This window comes from Eulemur rufifrons, chromosome 20 (assembly GCF_041146395.1).
Source record: "Eulemur rufifrons isolate Redbay chromosome 20, OSU_ERuf_1, whole genome shotgun sequence".
Classification (NCBI taxonomy): Eukaryota; Metazoa; Chordata; class Mammalia; order Primates; family Lemuridae; genus Eulemur; species Eulemur rufifrons.
Window position 1 is genome coordinate 38,501,992 of NC_091002.1, and position 20,200 is coordinate 38,522,191.

The 20,200-nt window shown below is 43.2% G+C and overlaps 1 protein-coding gene across 3 annotated transcripts in view; it reads left to right on the forward strand.

Annotated features, from left to right (window-relative positions):
• PCSK2 (proprotein convertase subtilisin/kexin type 2) overlaps nt 1-20,200 on the forward strand; it is a 191,608-nt gene that overhangs the window by 92,150 nt on the left and 79,258 nt on the right. For all 3 annotated transcript variants that reach the window (XM_069495994.1, XM_069495993.1, XM_069495995.1), the window contains 3 exons: nt 14,876-14,989; nt 17,042-17,150; nt 20,147-20,184. In XM_069495994.1, coding sequence (XP_069352095.1) covers nt 14,876-14,989; nt 17,042-17,150; nt 20,147-20,184 — 261 coding nt within the window. The remainder of the gene's footprint in view (nt 1-14,875; nt 14,990-17,041; nt 17,151-20,146; nt 20,185-20,200) is intronic.

Below are 20,200 nucleotides of genomic sequence, written 5' to 3' on the forward strand. Positions count from 1 at the left end.
AGACTTTTCTACTGAGAAATCTATCTCCAGCACTTATTTCTCATGGTCTTCCGTGAGCACACCCCATGACCACCTCTCAATACCCACATGTGCGATATTCATTTTTGCATCTTTCCATTCCTGATCAGTCTGCTTCGGCTGCTGCTTGGCGAGAACCATGTGCGTGCCCAAAAGCCCAAATGCGTAAGATGAACCCCATCCATAGGTAAATGATTTTGTTGCAATTGATTTATACAAATCACTATCTAGTCCCATTTTACAAGAAGGAAAATTGGGGTGGATAAAGAGTAGTCTGTATATGTTCTTGAGTGATAAGACATGTGTCACACCCAGCACCAGCAAATTACACACACACACACACACACACACACATATACACACAGAAAAATTAGCATCATTGAAAAGGTCTTCACACACAGTCCAAGAAACATTGCTGAGGTGGAATTATTATTCCTTGCCAACTTATTTAGGACACATTATGTGCTAAGCAATGCATAAAGCTCTTTTATAAATATTTATTTTTCATCACAACACAGTGAGGTTCCTATGACAATTATTCCTATTTTACAAGTGAGAAAACAAATGTATGGAATGCTTAAGAAACTTGACTAAAGTAAAATAACTAGCAAGTGGTAGACCCCGTCTCTGAGCCTAGAGACACAGAGACTCAATGTCAACATCCCCTTTCTGCAGCACTGTCTTACGTGAGAAGAAATACATGTGCATCTGCAGTTGAATTTAATACAACTCACATCAATTACATTCAGAAGACAGATCTATTTATTTATAAATTCCCAGTGGCCACCAAAATATCTGATACTTAATAAGCCCATCTTCAACGTCTGTGGAAATAAATGGAATTAGACAGTTTTAGTAGCTTTGATTTGACTCATAGAAGAAAATAATATAACCCACACATATTTGTCCCCCTGAGGGTGGCCTCTGCTTTCACCCTCTGCCAGCCTTGAAACAGGACTCCTTGAACCTGCAGATGTCTTCAGCAGGACTCGCCAACAATCAGCCTCACTTCTCTAGCATGAATATTATGAGTAGTTCCCTTTCTACATGAGGTAGGCAGAATGATGACCTCCCCATTATCCTAATCCCTCCATATCCTAATCCTAGAACCAGTGAATACGGTACAGCCCATGGCAAGGGGGAATTAAGGTTGTGGATGGAACTAATGTTGCTAGTCAGCTGACTTTAAGTTAGGGCAATTACCCTGAATTATCTGCATGAGCCCAGTGTAATCACAAGTGTCCTTATAAGAGGAAGGCAGAAGAGAAAGTCAAGATGATGCCACACAAGAATTTGACCCACTGTTGCTGCCTTCGGTGATGGAGGAAGGGGACCATAAGCCAAAGAACACAGAGCCTCTAGAAGGAACACAGCCCTGCTGCCACCTTGATTTTAGACTTATGAGCTCCAGAAATGTAAGAGAACAGATCTGTGTTGTTTTAAGCCACTAAATTGGCGGCCATTTGATACCGCAGCCATAGAAAACTAAGGCACTGCAGGATGAAAAGCAGCTTTCTCCGGGTATTTCGCAAAGGGCAGATCTAAGCGTGTGGATGGTTCTGTACCTTCCAGGAGCACGACTGCAAAGCTGATTCATTACTTTTTTCATTTGTTCTGCATCACTATGCTGGGGCTCATTAACAGCCCGTCACCGAGTGCTCCGTGCGTAAGTAGAAGTGTGTAAAGAATCAATCACTCTGACCTTTATTCCTTATTGGTGTTTTGTCATCCGTGGGCTGCTTGGCTTGACGTATGAATTACTCTTCAGCCGCCTGGTGCTGGGAAGGTACCGTCACCAGTCTCCTAAAATTTCAGACATATGCCAATTGCAATTTCAATACACATTTCTTTTCTACCTTGTCACCCTGGAACTGTTCCATTGGCAACTAACGAAATACCAATTGTAGGAAAGAATGGACAAGGCATTGCTGTTGACAAAGGAGCTAACCTTTGAGGAGGATTAAAAACAGATGCCCTTGAGGAAGAACGAACTGAGAAAGTGAATCTTCCCACTGTCCTGATCCAAAAATGAAACCTTCTTCAGAGTTTGTTAGTTTAAGGAGGTTGGAAATTTTCAAGAATCCATTTGTATTCTGTAGCAGACAGTTTTTCGGTTTGTTCCCCACTGAAAATTTATGAAGAAACAATACTGCAACCTTTGTTATAGCAAATACATGGCGGTGCATGCCTCCATGCTGGTGACTGCCGGGCATAGAGAATATGTCTGGAGAAACAAACACCTTCAGGAAGGTTTTATTCCAGTGCCTCTCAACTCCTTTGTCTCAGTCCTTCCTCTCGTGGTGGTGCCCAGTGTAAGCTCTGGCTCTTTCCTTGTTGATTTCGGTAGCATTTCTCCCTGACTTGCAGAAAACTGCCCAAGGCTTTCAAAATCACCTTTTGCATAAACTCCTGTTCCTTCCTTGCACCAGCCTCTGCCAGCATCACGGGGAAAAGCTGTCTAATGAATGAGTTCATGCATAAGTGTGGGTAAGTGATAACACCTGGATGTGTTGCCCTTCCCAGAGGACTTGTTTTTTAAATCTTTCCAAATAGAGACCTAATCATCCTGGATAATGAGTGCTTAAAATTAAAGCTTTACCCCTCATGGCTGAAATTCAGTCAGTGTGCATGTGCTCAGGGAAGGTGATTTGGGCCCCTGCAGGCTTTGTTTGTGCCCCTCAAATCACACCATTTGCACCACTGCCCAAGTGCTCTGCTTCCGCCCTGAAGGATGAAACAGATTCCGAAAAAGCCTGCAAAAGTCAAGAATTCCATCATCTCCATGCTAGACATCAAGGGAAAATAAACTTTCTGTAAAGGGCCAGAGAACAAATATTTTAGACTTTGCAGGCCACATCGTCTCTGTTGCAACTAGTCAACTCAATCTCTGTATCGTGAAAGCAGCCATGGGCAGGATGTGGATGAAATGGGCATAGCTGCATTCCAACAAACTATTTGCAAAAACAGTCAGTGGGCTGGATTTTGCCAAACCCCCACTCTGGATGAAGAAAGCATGACTCGAAGAATTTGAGGGACCTACCTCAGAACATGCACAATTAAGAAGCCAACCATGCCAGGACCTGAACCCAGTTCTTTCTGACTCAACGTCTTGTGCTTGTTCACTGAACCACACCAAGTTTGGATCACGATCTTTAGCATTCGTGACTCTGGATCAAATCAACCACACTCCACCCATCTATCCCTCTTTTCACCACACACATCTGGGAGGCAGAAGCTGGGCCTGGAGTGCCATCATTAGCCTGTGGTCATGGAAACAGAGTCAAGGTAACTGACCCACAGGACCAAACCAGATGACCTTGATGCTATTAGCTCTCTCCAACAAGCTTGCCAGCCATAGACAGCACAACTGAATGAAACTGCAGAACATCTTCAGTTGGATCCACTCCTGCCTTCCAGAAGCACAGTAATGAGCCCTCCCTTCAGCACAGAATGGGGACCAGGCAACCCAGACACATCCCTACCCAGCATCCTCCTTCTGATTCACCAGCAGAACTGGAACGTGCACCAGCATCATGTTGCAGACTTTGCAAGGACAAAGCTGTGTTCTCGTGCAGTGCTGGAGCCATTCATTTCCAGCTGGGTGCCATGAGCACCTTCTTTGTGGGCCTTGCTGGCCTCCCTTCACCCCAAGTGCCTTCCCAGGGAGGTAGAGTACTGGGTGCACTGGTCAGATGTGAGGATGCTGGCTGGCCATGGCTGGAAAGGACGGGGCAGATCCTTCTCCTCCCTCCTCCCTCAGATCCCCTGTCCTTCTGTTCTTTCTCCCATCACCCTCCCAGGAGCCTTCCCTGTTAGACTGAGGTCCTTCTGCCCACCTGCAATGGAAAACAGAGCTGTCCACCTGGCCCAGGCGGGCTCTCCAGAGTGCTACTGTGTGAGTGTGGCCAAAGCTATTCATACATTAAAATGAGTTTTCTGCACTCACCTCTCAGGAAAACTTCACTGAGAGGACCATGTCATTTTGGCCAAGAACAGCATTTAGGGCTTTCTGGCTTCTTTGGAAAATGGTCCTCTCAAGCACACCCCAGTCTAACCATCCCTTCCTCAACACCTGGCACAGGACCTGCCATCTTTTAATATCCTGTTACTTAATATAATCCCCTAAATCCAACTCCTAATATTCCCCACCACCCAGGGAACAAGAGCAAGAGGAAGATAGAGATCACACTGTGGCATGACCCCAACCGTGACACCCATGTAACAGCAAACATGAGCTGGACTCTCGCCCTCTCAAGGCATTCTCATTGGTTCCCTTCACACCATTCCACGAGAAATGTTTTTCGATCCATCTCTAATTACACTGATTTATCTCATGGTACACCTTATATACTGAGCTTTAGATGATAGACAGCAATTCGTTAACATCTTGTCACCAAGACGCAGTGACTGGAACTGTGGTCAGAGGTGCGCATCCTCTCTTCTCCATTGATCGTCCTCATTCGTGCAAGATGGGCAGACCTCTCCAAATGAGGGAGTCGATACTGTGCATTCAGCCGTAATTGTGACTTAACTCGGTGTTCTTTGAGAAGTTAAGCTGTGTGATTTGCCTATAATTGGGCTTTCCAAAAAGTCATACCTGCCCACTCAAGGAGGCAATCACGCAGCCACACTCCCTGATATTGGCCACCTGCTCGCTCCCTCCCTCTGAGTGTCTGACCTTCCTGGGTCATGTCTTCCCTGCCTTAGCCTCTCTCATCTCTAGATTTGGATCGTGACAGCCAAAGCCAGCAGTTGGTGGCAAAGCAGATGAACTAGAACATCTGAGACCAGGAGTGGCCCTCTTCCTCCATGATCTCCAGCACCACCCCCAGCAATGGCTTTTGGGGGTTCCTTGTTTGATGAGCTTTGTTCAGCTCATCAGTTCAAATGCTGAGATAACACACTGCCTTGGAAAGGCTAAGTCAGAAAGAGGTGGAGAGCCGACCATGAGCCCTAATGTGTACGGTGGACTCGGGTGACAAGGACGTGTCAGTGCAGGTTCATCACTTGTAACAAATGCACGCTGTGCTCTGTGGGGAATGCCGGGCATGTGTGGGGACAGGGCATATATGGAACTCTCTATACCTCCCTCTCAATTTTTCTGCAAACCTCAAACTGCTCAAAAAAATTGTCTTTAAAAAATAAAAGGTGGAGATATGCTCTTCCTCCAGGTGGGGACTTGTGCATTCAGGACACACATAGGAATGGACTCCAACTGATTTCTCTTCCTATGTTTAATCTGATGTGTCTTCAGTTAGCTACGAGCAAGAGGAATGAAGCAAAGGCACTCTGGGCCACTTTGGAATAAGACGAACCTGGCTTGAGGTGGTCTGGAACAAGAGAAGGCACCAACCCACTGCCGTTCCACATTACAGCATTAGCAATAATCAAAGCAGTAATTGCTGGCATTTCTTGAGTGCTATACTGTGGGCCAGGTTCTATAAGCATCATCTCATTTGGTCCTCACCACAAGCCACACGTGCGGGGGGAGCAGAGGGGCAGTGCCGGGCAGTGAGAAGCAGGCAGGCCCTGCAGCCGGGTTGCCGGGGTGCCCGTCAGTCTGCTCAGATGCCACACCAAGGACCGCAGCCTGGGCTGGCTTAAAAAACAGAAGTTTGTGGAGGTAGAAGTCCAAGATCAAGGTGTCATCAGGATGTCTTCAGGACCATGTCCTTGGCTTGTAGATGGCTGTCTTCTCCCTGTGTCCTCCCATCATTCCCCCTGATTGTACCAGTGCCCTAATGTCCCCTTATAAGGACATCAGTCATCTTGGATTAGGCCCTACACTAATGACCTCGCTTTAACTTAATTACCTCTTTAATGACCCTATCTCCAAATCCAATCACAAGGGGTCAGAACTTCAACATGTGGAGTGGGGAGGACACGATCCAGCCCGTACTGGCTATGCACCATGGCTCTACCCTGGGCTAGCCGTGTGCCGCCTAACCAGCTGCTTAATGTCTTCTCGCCTTCATTCCTAACCTCTCATTCCTAACCTCTCGTGAGGTTGCTGGGAAAAATAACCGAGATGATGTACATAAAGTACTCAGAGCACGACCTGCTGCACCATCAGCCTTCAATAAACATTAATCATCATTAGGGCTCATGCCCATTTTACAAACTGAGCCTTAAGTGGGTTCATCAGCTTGCTCAAGATCTCGCAGCCCGTGAACAGCAAGGACAGTGGGGCCTGTGACTTGTCTGCCTGTCCCGAAAATCAAGCTCTCATCCATGGTGCCATGCTGCCTCCTTTTCCACAACGTTCTATGCTACATAGAAGTCAGCAGTGCGCCTAAAATGAAGTCCATCTCTGTTCTCCTTTCTGTGAGATGAAGGATACCCAACCCAATTCATTTCAGTTCTCCCCAGCCACCCCCAGCTGGAAACCAAAGCCCCCCTCCACACCTCAGGAGAGGAAGAACACTTCTGTGAGCATCTGCTAGGAGTGGCTGAGACCCTCTGCCCTCCCCAGGAGGGCAATGAGGATGAGGATGATCAGGCCAAGCACCAGAGGGGCCTTCCGCCTTCAGCCATAACCCTGCATCCCATACGGTGTGTCCTTAAGCCCACCCACGGGTGTTCTAGCTAGCGTGTTGGAACCTATTAGGGAAAAAAAATCCTCAGCCCATATTAAAGGTTAGGTCCCTTACAGTGCAAACTAAGAGGTTTCAATAAATAAAAGATCCATGTTCTTTGGAAACTTTTGCTGTATTCTTAGGACTCTCCCACACTCAACACCCCCACATCCAGCCCTCACCACAACCCCCACCAGCTAGGTGCATTTAGAGAGATTATATTTTCAGTAAAAGGAGTATATTTTCCAATGGATCTGAGAGTGGTCTTTGGGAGTCTTTGATGAAGATGCTCTTTGTCCCTTGCCCTCGTCTACAGTTTAATTTGACTTCAGTTCTTGACCTGAGGATGTAGTCAAGAGAGAACAGAGAGGAGCCCCCAGCACACCGGCCCCCTACCCTGGCTGCTCACTGGAATTACCTGGAAAGCTTTAGAAACTACTGAGGCCACAGCCCACCCCTGACGACTCTCAGTTTGCTGCTCTGTGTTTTGGCCTGAGCGTTGGGATTTTACCACCTTCCCAGCACTGGGGACCTTTGACTAAAGCAGATCCTGGAGCTCGGCCCCTCCTGGGGTTCCCAGCCCAGGAGTGAAGCACAGTCACCCAGGAGCTCTTAAAACACAGGCTCCTGGGAGGCACCACAGACCCACTGATCACAACGGCCACACAAGACCCACATGTTTTCAAAAATTCTCCACATTCTCACACATTGTTAGTGAAGGAGTAATTTGGTACAAGCTTTCTGGAGGGCATTTGGCAATCATTGCCTTATGAAAATATATTGACTCAGCAATCCTACTGCTTATAATTTATCCCAATGCATACCTGGAAAACATCACCACTGTGTGCATGGCTGTGTGTGTGCACACTCCAGTGTGTGTGAAGATATTCCCTGCAGCATTGTGCAGAATCACCAAATAACAACGACAAAATATCCAACCAACCAGCATGTCCTTCAATAGGTGACTAGATCATTAAATTTGTTTTAATCACATGATGGAATAATAGGTGGCTGTTAAAAGAGAATAAGAGATTTTGTTAAGAACAGTACCTGTTAGGATTATTCTTTTGTACTAAATTTAAAAGAACTACTATCAGATTTTATATCTATATTACACTATTATATAATATCTATATATAGGTGTTTTAACATATAGATATAATAACAGATATATATTTATACAATAGTATATATGTAATATCTACTAGTTATATATTATATATCAAATCTATATGTGGATATTAAACATTTAAATATTATATATATTAATCTCTCTTAAATTATTACTAAAGTATTAGTTTTTCTATGGCTACCATAACAAATTACCACAAGCTTGGTAGCTTAAAACAACAGAAATTTATTCTGTCACAGTTCTGGAGCCAGAAGTCAGAAATCACATTGTCAGCTGAGCCATGCTCCCTCCAGAGGCTCCCCGGAGAATCCTGCGTCACCCTTCTGTCTTGCAATGGTGCCAGGCACTCCTTGGCTTGTGGCCGCATCACTCTAATCTCTGCTTCCATCTTTGCACAGCCTCTCCTCTTCTCTGTGCATGTCTCTCCTCTTGTGTCTCCTATAAGGATACTTTCCATCAGATTTAGGGCCCAACCAGATAATCCAGGATGATCTCATGGCAATATTCTTAATTATATCTGCAAAGACCCTTTTTCCAATAAAGTCACATGCACAGGTTTTGGGGATTTGGGTGTACACATATATTTGGGGGGCTACCATTCAACCCACCACGTTATAAAAGGAACATGCTGACAAACGCTGCTTGTCACAGAATCTGTCTGTCTATATATATATATATATAGTGTGTGTGTGTGTGTGTGTGTGTATAATACACACACACACACACACACACAATGGGGCTGTCTGGAAAGTATACAGCCATTATTAACATATTACATGGCTGTATACTTTCCAGACAGCCTTTGTGTGTGTGCGTGTGTGTGTGTGTGTATATATATATATATATTTCATGTATGTATATACATATATACTAGTGTGTGTATGAACAATTTCTGGAAGGATTCACAAGAAGTAATGAACAGCAGTTATTCTCCAGGAGAGAGCTATCTGGGAGCAGGGAGAGGACAGGAGGACCAAGAGTTCCCTTTTCATTTTATAATTTTCTATATTGTTTTGATTTCCTAACCATGCACATGGGTTCCCTTATTTTATTTTTTCTGTTTAATGTCAACAGGGATTATCAGGAGGGGGAGAGGAATTATGTTTGTGCTTCTTTCCTGCTTCTCTGTTTTACAATGACCATTCTTAATGTCCTTCCACAGAGAGAGACACAGAGGCCCAGGGTGGGACAGAAGCTGGGAGGGGCTATGGCTGAGAGGCAGTGGCATTCCCCTGACCCCTCGCCTAGGGGTGACACCTTCAGCATGGTGATGGCCACAAGTCCTCCCACCTGCTGAGCTCTTTACAAAATGAGGATTTCACAGCCTGGATCCTGTTTGAGCATCACCACAATTCTGGGAGGTAGAGGCAGGTCTTGTACAGAGGAAGAAAACAAGCCTCCCAGACAGTGTCAAGCTCAACTGCAGAGGGGACCCACCTGGAGGGTTTGAAAACAAAGCCTCCAGAGACTCTGACTGGGTCCCAGTGTGTCTAGGATGTGGGGATCATTAAAGGTCTCCAAATGACTTTGATGTACCCCCAGATGGAGGACAGCTGAATGCAGGAGAGGTAGGCGTATGACATTTGCAGACACCTGCAATGTGCTGGTGTTTCACAGACATTGACATTATTGGTTCCTCAAAGCAGCCCTCAGATGAAAGTATTAAATATTATTCCTATTTTAGGGATAAGGAAACTGAGCCTTGGGACAGGAAGGTCACTATTGTGCTCAAAGACACAGAGTTAGGAAGCAGAAGCAGTGCCTGAACTCCCAATCCAGGGCTCTTTTCACCAAAGCACACGTTTCCATGGGTGACTGTCCCTCAGCTCACCTATTAGGGGGCCCAGTCCTGGGGAGGGGCAAACTGAGAAAAGTTCTACTTTGATTAACTGCTCAAAAGTTTGCCAACAAAATAATATAGAAAGACAAAAACTACCATACATCATTAATTCTAAAATGCCTGTGTTTTGTATGCATCTTATCACTGCTCTCAGCAAATAACAAGAGTGACAAAGTTGTCATTGTCTTGACTGGTACATCGAACTTGCAGAACAGCAGTTGGCAATTTGGAAGGAAATCCTGAAGACAATAGTGGCACACTCTTTCAAGAAATGTGATTGTCAACACTCTTGTTGGCACAGAAGATGATCTTTTGTGGAAAAACAGAGACATGAACAATTGTGACTCAGACACCAAATGTGAAGGAATTTTAGGGGCATGGGAACCAATTGATCTGGCTAACATTTTCCTTGTTTTCTTTTGTTTGAAAAAGTTACATATGGTAAAAGAAATCTTTGTCCAAATAAAACTGTAAGAGCACTTTAAGTACCAAATGAAGTTTACAAATGAGAAGGAAGCATCGTGACATAGTTTAATTCTTAGTGTTTGCATTTGTTTCCTGGAGCAGCCGTAACAAAGTTCCACAAACTGGGTGGCTTAGCACAACAAAAATTTATTCTCCCAAAGTTCTGGAGGCCAGAACTCCGAAATCAAGGTGTTGGCACAGCCACACTCTCTGAAGTTTCTAGAAATGGATCTTTCATTGCATCTTCCAGCTTCTGGTAGACCCAGGCGTTCCTTGGCTTGTAGTAGCATAACTCCAATCTCTGCTTCCTCCATCTCACATGACTTTGCTCTGTGTATCTGTGTGTCTTCACGTGGCATTTTCCTTGTGTCTCTCTGTCCTCTTGTTATAATTACACCAGCCATACTGGATGGAGGGCTCACCCTACCCTAGTGACCTCATCTTAACACGTTACACGTGATAGGCTCTATTTCCAGATAAGGCTCTGGAGGTTGACACCTCAATATACCTTGAGCACAGTTCAACCCGTACCAGTGGTAAATAGAATAATTCTTAGTGGTGGAGAACATAATAGTGTTACACAATCCAGGACATCGTAGATTAACATACTTCGGTATTTTCAGCAACATGTTAGTTTTGGGTTTTATGTCCCTTTTCTTGCGCTCACTTCAAGCAAAGATGTTCCTTACCTTCTTTGGAGGCAGGTTTCCGCTTTGTTACCCTTTGTTCCCCTTTGTCCTGGCCCCTCCCCACTCAGCACAGTCAATGATAATTAACAGCGGTTTAATTATCAGCCCAGCAGGGAAGTGCTCATGGCCCAGGTTCTTTGAGAGTTATATCCACAGTAAAGCTGTACCAGATCCTGAAAGGTTGGCTGTGTTACATGCCCTTAGGGAGAGGCCAAGTGGCTTAGTGGAAAGTTCATAGCATCGAGAATCTGTCAACCTGATGGCTCCGCCATGTTTTAACTGTTGAACAGTGGCTTCTGAACCTCCATTCCCTCAACTGCAACTATACTCACCCCACAGTTTTGTTGGGAAGATAAAATGTAGTGGAAATACCTCGTTAAATTATGAACAGTATGTAAGTGTGTGGAGATGGTTTCTGTTTCATCCTAGCATGGTCTGTAACTGGCACATTGTCCAGGGACTGGGAGGGGCCCAGGTGGGTAGAGTTGCTGGGGTAACATTTGTGCACAGACATCAAATTAAGTTTCAAAAGTTGAACTAGAATTGTAGAATATCCATTTGTTCATTTTAATAAAATAATGCCTAGTAACGAACATTCCTAGCTTCTTCAATGTTTTTATTTGTACAAATGTTTAGGTCCATGGTCCTAATTGGGGCAGCGTTCTAAAACTAAATATGGAAGTTAACTGTATATTATTGTTCAAGAAGAGAAATAATTAAGTTTTATGCATGTCATCGGTGTCACATCTAAGTGGTAATAAAAGGCATTGTGTGTGAAAGGTTTAAATTCAGAGAAGGAGGAAGAGAGAATAAGTCAGTGGCCTTTTAGTTATAATGTGAGAAATATAGTTTAGATGCTAGGAAATACCTGTCTGACATTAAGGGCTTTACCACACATAAAATTATAACACTGAAATCTTCCCCAGAGGTCTTTTTAAATAGTTTATAACCTCATCTCTCTGTTCTCAATAATTTTATTTATAATAAAAAACAATCTAAATGACCAATAAGAAGTAAATAGTTGGGTAAATTATGGTACATGATGCTACAGAATGTGTAGGTAGCCATTAGAAAATAACATGATAGCTAAGTAGCAGCATATTAAAATTCTCATGGTAGGATACTCTGTGAAGAAAGAATATACTATTTCATCTATAGTTACGATTACTAATATATAAAAATTAGGTATGAATATGAATGAGTATTGAATGAGAACACAGAAAAATAAGAACAATTGATAGGGTTACATGGCATCATTGTGAAAAAACTGTTCTTCAGTTATTTGTGTGTTACAAGCAAAAATACATATTTTTAAAGGTGTTCATCTCTCTTAAAGTGTAACTGAGATCTTCATTGAGGACAAGAAGATAAGCTAACAGACTCAGAAAGCCTCCTCCAATTTCAGGATTCCCACGTTTCTGAGTTGCAAGGAGGCATAGTGCCCAGAGAGTGCAGCATTCCAAAGCATCGCTAGTTTCCATTAAAACTTAATTTATGGAATTAAAAATTAATTTCATGGAAATGAATTTGAGCAGGCTTTTCATTAGAGTACACTTGGTCTAATTGAGTTTGGAGTGATGGTAATAGCCATTCTGCACTCTTACTTAAAAAGGTGAAATCCAATGTGAGTCTTTTTGTTCTTGAGCTGCCAGGAAACAACATATAGATGAGAGTTTTCAAGTTTCCAGTTTGCTCTTGCTTACTGAAGATCCTCTCAAGGAAAGGTGCTGTCTCTAGGAAATTCTTCATGACGAATCTGATATAATGGGAGTCCCTAAGTAGAAGCCAACCCAGGCCTCCCTTTAGTGAGTAGAGCAGACAAAGGCCTCCTTGCGGAGCCAAAATAGGAAGTTGCCAATTCAGACTCCTTTCCCAAGCTCAGTGACACTCTGGACTGGATACTTGCTTCTATAGTAAAAGAAGGTTTCAAGAAGGGCATGTCGTTCTTATCTTTCCAGGTTGAGAACTCAACATTTTAATGTTCTCCATTAATGAATACACACATGCACACACGTGTGCACATGCACAGAGCTATGAGAATGTGCCCCACAGATCTCTGCCATCAGGGAGAATAATTGACCAAGGACCCCAGCTGCTGTGCTCTGAAATCGATCCCTGTGTGACAACAGGCCACACTTTCCACAGGGACTGCACACAGCAGGGGTACTGAGGCAGGCCCATCTCTGGGAGACACAGGGTTCCTCTGACAGCCGAGTTTAGATCCCCATCAGCCCTGCAGAACCTTCCCCAGGCTGTGGGGCCGGTGAGGATGCATTTGCCCAGCTTTGTTCACTTTCCTTTACTTACAGTCAGACTTGCATCAAAGTTTCTTGTGTTTTCTCTCCTAATTGAATTCTTGGCACCTGCTTCTTAGAGTATATATATGTATATCTTCTAAGACACACTCACATCTATAGACACATACACATATATCTCTTTATGTAGACACACATATACATAAGTGTATACATGTATATGTATATTTGAATCATAATTTATTTCCATTTGATGGAGATTAGCTGTGTCCATATTTTTGCCATTATAAAAATATTCATCCACTTCATTTTTCCAATTATTTTATTATTTCTTTAGGGGGAATTTTTTTAAGCTTGCCACAGTGACTGACCCTTGTTGGAATATCTCCAAAGAACTCATGGAGCCAATGCCACACAGCACTTCTTTTCCACATCCACACATTTTCTGGTAGAGTTGGAATTTCCCTGGAAAAAGAGCCCCAGCCCTTCCTGTGTCAGTGTGCAGAGCAAAGAAGGGAGGAACTAGCCTTCCACAGGTTCCTCCACAGTCCCAGGCAGCAAGGAGGGGAAAGGGTTTTCGTATCTGTGGTCTCTTCTTTCTTCCCTTCCTGCTGTCACTCTTGACTTGGGCCCTGCTGTCCTTTTCTCATCCTGTATCCATTAGAGTTCTTGACTGCAAGCAACAGAAACTGATTCCACATCACTTCAGCAAAAGAGTCGTTGTGGAAAAGACATCAGGAGCTCACAATCCATGGGAGGCTGAAGGATCAGTCTTGAGGGAGCCCCAGGGCTGGGCTGCAGGAACCAAATAAAGCAAAGATCGTTTACTAGTGAGTGAACTTCTGGGATAAATAGGCTCCCAGAATTCTTTGCCTTTGCATCACTTTCCCAAGATTCAAGTCCTGGGAGAGAGATACCCAGGGAGGCCTCCCTGAGGCAGGGAGAGACTTAGTGCCTGCAGCTGTCAGGCACCTAGAATTTCACTCCCACCAACACAGAACCCAATGGACTTGAGGTCATTTCCCCAAGTACACTGGGGAGATTTTGGAAGAGGAAAAATGAATGCTGGGCCACGAAATATAATAAAAATAATAATCAATATCCAGCATACACCTCTTTATACATGTGCATTGTCCTTGAGTTTGTAGATGTTCAGGGACCAGCCACAGCTATTGAATGATAAATTAGTTATTGTCCAAGTGAAAGAAAGTTTCCTCATTGGGCAAAGCCTAGTTGTTGCCAGGAGCCTCTTGAACTATCTCAGCTCATAAGTTTCATTTTCGTCCAAGAGCTTGGGGTTCTGTCTGACTGTCCAAAAATGCAATGTTGTCTATGCAAGGACAGCAGCAGCAGCCATCAATTCATTTTCACAGGTTCCTCATTTACCTTCTAGGGCTTTGCTATGGGACTGTCTGGCTCTCCAGGCAGGTTTTTTGTTTGTTGGTTTTTGGGAGGTATTTTAGCTGATTCCCAAATGTGATAGCACAGTACTGTCAACCAACTGAAGGATGACAAGCCCTCCAAAAAAATAATCTATGCCATATCTCAAGTTCTAATGCTTTAAAAATAATAATAATCACCATCATCTATGCCATTTCACTCTCTCCCTCCCAGAATCCACATTAATCTTCTTTCCTTAATAGAAATGTTTCATTGTTTTATTTTGCTTAATGACTTAAGAAGATAATGACTATATTATCTTCTTTCGTTGAGAATACTTTTCTCCATATAATTCTTATTTTAGAGAAATTCACTTTGAGCCATACATGAGATGAACTTGCTCTTGCTGAAAAAAAGAAAAGCACATGATATACAGGTGAAATTTGGATTCGTGGAAACAAATTCCAGAAGACAAATGTTCAGGTTGAGATTTGAGTAATATACCAGTATTGTCATTCCAGGTAAAGATGGCCTTGCAACAGGAAGGATTTGACCGAAAAAAGCGAGGGTACAGAGACATCAATGAGATTGACATCAACATGAATGATCCTCTTTTCACAAAGCAATGGTATCTGGTGAGTGTCTCTGTGTTCTTTCTAACATTTCCCACGTTCAGACTCCGGATAAAAGATGTATGTCTATTTCCTCGTTATGCAGTGGGAGATTAGCCAGCATCCTGCTCAATGAACCTCCCTGTCCCCTTCAATATGTATTGATCTTCTGTCACCACCTGTGCATGTGGTTCCCTAATCTGCTTTCTTCTGGGACTACTAAATATCCATGCTCTCCTGGGGTCAATCAAAGCTACTACCAATAACTGATCCAACTCTCCTAATCTCTGAAAAAGCACACCAGTGTAGGAGCGAAAACTGCAAAAATACATAAAAGTTAATCAAAGTTCTGTGAGGAGCAAGCCAGGGCTCTCAACAGGCAGAGTAACAAGAGGACGTAATAAAGTTACAGGCGTAAGAGAAAGAATCTGGTGACTTCACAAGGGGCAAGCAAGAGAGCTTAGAGACTAAAGTAGCAAAAGTAGCATCTATTAGTACTTCCTAAAACAGTGGCAGGAAATCAATTCTATGGGGCTTGATGGATGCAGGTTTCCAGGCACCGAGACCCAGTCTATCTGGTGAAGTGAGTATTTCCTGGCTCACCAACAGTCCACATGATCCACTGGACTGGTTAAGCTGTGTTCAAAAGGGGAGCAGCAACTCCAAACCCACCCGAATTACAGGGCATATTGAGAGAAAGAGTGACTAATGTATAAATGTGAATGAAGCTTTATTTTCTTCAAGATTAAAAGCTGATGAGCAAGAAAGGGAACTAAATTACAGCCCTGTGGATGGCTGCATTATAGGAATGTGTCACAATTTCCCTCCTGGGGCTGCAGAGCTTGACTATGCCTTATGCTTTGGGGCACGGAAGTCTGAAAATCTGATCTGCATAAATGAATGAGCTTGTGTGTGTTAGTCAGGATGGGCTAGGTTTATTGCAGTAACAAACAGCCCCTATATCACAGTGGCTTATCAAAATCAAAGCCTGTTTCTCACTCTTGCTACACGACCAATGCTTTGTAACACCTTCAGGGACTCAGGCTGGCCAAGCTCCTTTGGAGCTCCATCCCGACAGAGCTTTTATAAGCCCCTCAGCTAGGAAATGAAGCAAATTGTACACTGGCTCTCAAAGCTTCTGCTTTTATGTGATAAATGGCACAGGAGATCACATGCCATTGGCCAAAACCAGTCATGTGCCCATTCTAACCTCAGAAGGGGTGGAGAGGTGTAGTCTTAACATGTGCCTAGAAGGAGGAGGGCAGTAATTTTTGTAAAGAGTCCTAATGACATTCACATAATGTTTTAGCAATAACAAAATAGCCACTGATCATGGTGGGCTTTTGCCAGTACAAGCTCTGACTTACTATTTTTTTGCAATCCATCTTTGAGAAAATCTGCCCAGGACAAAGATGCATGAAAAGAGAAGAGTGAACATACTAATTTGGAATTTTTCTTCATGTTCCTTTTTTTCTTTTTGGGGTTTTTTTTGGGTGGGAAGTAGGCTTTATTTTTCTGCATTAGAACATGCACTGAAAGTGAACCAGTTACTTTTAACTTAGTTCAACAAATATTTTTGAGTAAAACTTTGTGTGGTGATACTGAAATTGCAAAGGTAACTAGGACATGTTCCCTCCTGAAAAGGATGTTATTTAGTGAAAAAATTATCTTCCAATAAGAATAATCCAAGACAATGTGTGCTGAATTCAAAACATGAGGTATAAACAAAGAACTACACAAGTGAGCATTTAATTCTAAATCAGGGAGGGTTTCTTGCAATGGTAACTCTAAGATTTTTTTTATAGAAAGAGTTTAAAGATAGCACTCTAGTTATAAGAGATGGGGGTTGCATGTTTACATAAAACATCAAATGTTTATATCAAAAATTGGAGAGGAAAGGCTGTAAAGAGGTGGCTTGGGGCAAGGGGGACACATAAAAGTACTGTTTCATGGAAGGTGCCGCCTTTGAGCTGGCCCTGGAATATTAGATGACTGCAGAGCTATCAAGAAAACATTACATGGGTGCTTTACAACCCCAAACTATTAATATTCTCTGCTTTGCAATTCCCATACCAGATCAATACTGGGCAAGCTGATGGCACTCCTGGCCTTGATTTGAATGTGGCTGAAGCGTGGGAGCTGGGATACACAGGGAAAGGTGTTACCATTGGAATTATGGATGATGGTAAGTGTTCCGAAGCCTTTACATTATTTGGAACCAAGGAAGTATGTCTTGGCGTGCCTTTGGAATATAAAAGATTTATTGTGTTGTGTTGGAGATGCCAATCAGAAACAGAATAGACAGATACTAGTTCTATTGACTACAGGCACTGTGACCAAATCTTCACCCTTCTCCATATCAGTGGTCTTCAAACTTGAGGTTACCCTTACACATATTTGTTGAATTAATAAATGAAAAACTAAACAAACAAACAAATGAAAGCTGCCTGTCACTCAAGTGTAATGACTTATTGGGCCATGGCTTACACCTTACCTTAAAATGCCTTCTACACCTATTTATATTTACCGCTGATTTCTCTAGACTCACACTGTCCAATGTAGTAGCCATTAGCCATATGTGGCTATTTACAGTTAAATTTTAATTAATGAGAGCTAAATAAAATTTAAAATTCAATTCCTCCATCCCGCTAGCTTCATTTCGACAGCTACATGGGGCTAGCAGCTGCTGAAATTCAATCCAATTCAATTTCCATCTTCACAGAAAGTTCTATTAGACAGTATGACTCTAGATTCATAACACGGCTCTTTAGTAACAGAATTGGGATTTGGGGAATTTTGACTTTATTGCTACTTGCAGAATGAACCCTTGTAAAGCAACCTTTGATAACTTTTTATTACAGACAGCCCTTACATGTTATAATTTCCTGTATACCTGCCAGACAAAGATTTAGCAGAGCTATATCTGTGATATGAAACCAATGGATTTGATGAATTGGCATTTTTCCAGCTACACACATCCTTGGCTCTACCAAGATCCTGAAGAATCACGCCTTGCAGTTGTCTCACTGGGGACACATTGTTGCCCTTCTTTACCCATCTGGGTTCCCCAGCAAAGAGCTCCACTGTGTATTACTGGTCCAATGACACACAGAGGCTGTACAGAGATGAAACAATGGAGCCTTTCCCTTCTGAAGATCCCCAAAGAACACCATTCTCTAAAGCAAGCCTTTGAAGCAGAATGAGTGGGGGAAACAAGGGGAGCCAGCCTGGTTAATAGCTGTGTTGTCTTTGTGGGGGCTCATTGAGAATCAACTTAAAAACAATGCCCCTGTGTTTTCTGATGTGGGAGATGTTTTGAAGTGGATGTAAAAGCTTTCTCCAGTGGAGAGGGCTAATTTCAATGCAACAGTGTATTATAAAACCAAATAGATTTTTTTTTAATTTTTCTGTTTTTCTGCATTATCCATATTATTCTGTGGACGATGGTATAATGATGATGATAAGAAATATAATACATCACGTGTTTACTATAAGCTAAAGACTGTCAATGAATTGTCTCTCATCTTGAAAACTGCTTTGCAAGGTAAATAATAGTCCCATTTCAAATATGCAAAAACCAAGACTCAGAGAGAGGACAACACTTGGCCAAAGCCACACAAATAGTACAGTGTCTGAGCCTGGGATGGGACTGGCTGGGCTCATCTCAAAGCCTATGTTCAACCCCAGTGCCACCCCACAACCTGAAGTGACCATCTTCGAATTAGGGTCCAGAACAAGGGTTAACAATCTTTAAATACATCAGTCTTTACACCTTCTGACTCCTTTCCTCCTGCAGATCTTGGGAGGGGAGTGGAAGGAGAAAGCATAATGATTGTGGGTGGGAAGTGACTGACTACACTCTCTCAGGCTATAGAAGGCAGCCTTAATGACAGCAAGTGTTTCACCTGTCAAAACACTGACAGTGAAATCTAACACATATACTGCAGTTCAGTGACTCCCAGTCCAGATATTATTTGTATAACCAGAAAAAGACAAAGGAAAATTTATTTTTAGTAATATGCATCCTAATAGAAGCTACTCTTTCCAAGGCACAGCCTCAGTAAGCATGCAGTGAAGATGCCAGCTATAGGACAGACTTGATGATACTTCTAGCTTTTAAGTATTGCATCCCCATATAGTCATTAAATCCACCAGCCCCTGGGCTCAGCACACCACATGCATTAATTAGTTTCTTTAATCCCAGAGGCCAAGCAACTTGCCCAAAATCCTGCAGCCAGTTATTGAGGTGGTTAAGACTCAAACTCCAGTCTTTAACTCCAAAAACCTCTGCTCCTAACCATTATGCTAGGTGGTGTCAGGAACCTGCCCTGTTTCTTGGAGGGCTGGGTGCTCAGATGTAACTACTGCAAAGATTATATGGTTCTGCAGACCCAGATGAGAGCTTTTCAACTGCCCTTGAAGTTCCACAGTACTTTCTAAGGTCCAGGTGTCTGATAGAAGGAACTCAGTAGTGTTCATAGACAATAATTCTATCCTTGGAACGACTACTAGGCAACAAGACAGACCCACATTGGGGAGAAAGCACAGGATTCCTGCTGAGAGATTCAAGGCCTTGGGCTTCCTGGGAAGCCACGGTCTGAAGAGAGAAGCATCTGCTCCCAAGAGCACCTTGCTGGAAACCATTTGCCCTTTGCCTAATGGCTTTTCTCTCCGAGCCATGTTCTCTTATTATTTCCATGCCAGGGTACGTTCTCCTAATGCACGGCTGTCCACACCCTGTTAAATAATAATCACTTTTCCTCCCTGGAGCCAATTTCATTTCAGAAGAAATGCCAGTTGATGCTTTAAAAATGTCAGGATCTCTACAAATCTTTTTTAGATTGCTGCTCTGATGAGCCATCCATCTTGCAGTCACTAAGCCCCTTAGTGCTGACATTTATGTCAAAAGTGTTATCCTTGGGCCCCAAAGTCTAATTGGCTTCACTCCTCTGAAGTGTGTCTAGGGGCAGCTGTCTCTCCACTCGGGCGGTGCGGCACCCTTCACAGCTTCCCACGGGAAGGGAAATGCAAGGCTGGGGGCTCAGAGATGGGGTGCTCAACCCCACTGCAAGTCTGCTGGAGTCAGCCCCACAAAGAGGGTGCTTTCTTGAACAGCTTTCCTGACGATATAGTAGCGGGTGTAAACCTTTGGTTTCCTGTGTTGTTGTTGTGTTTTCACAGGGATTGACTATCTCCACCCAGACCTGGCCTCCAACTATGTAAGTACAAGCTGAC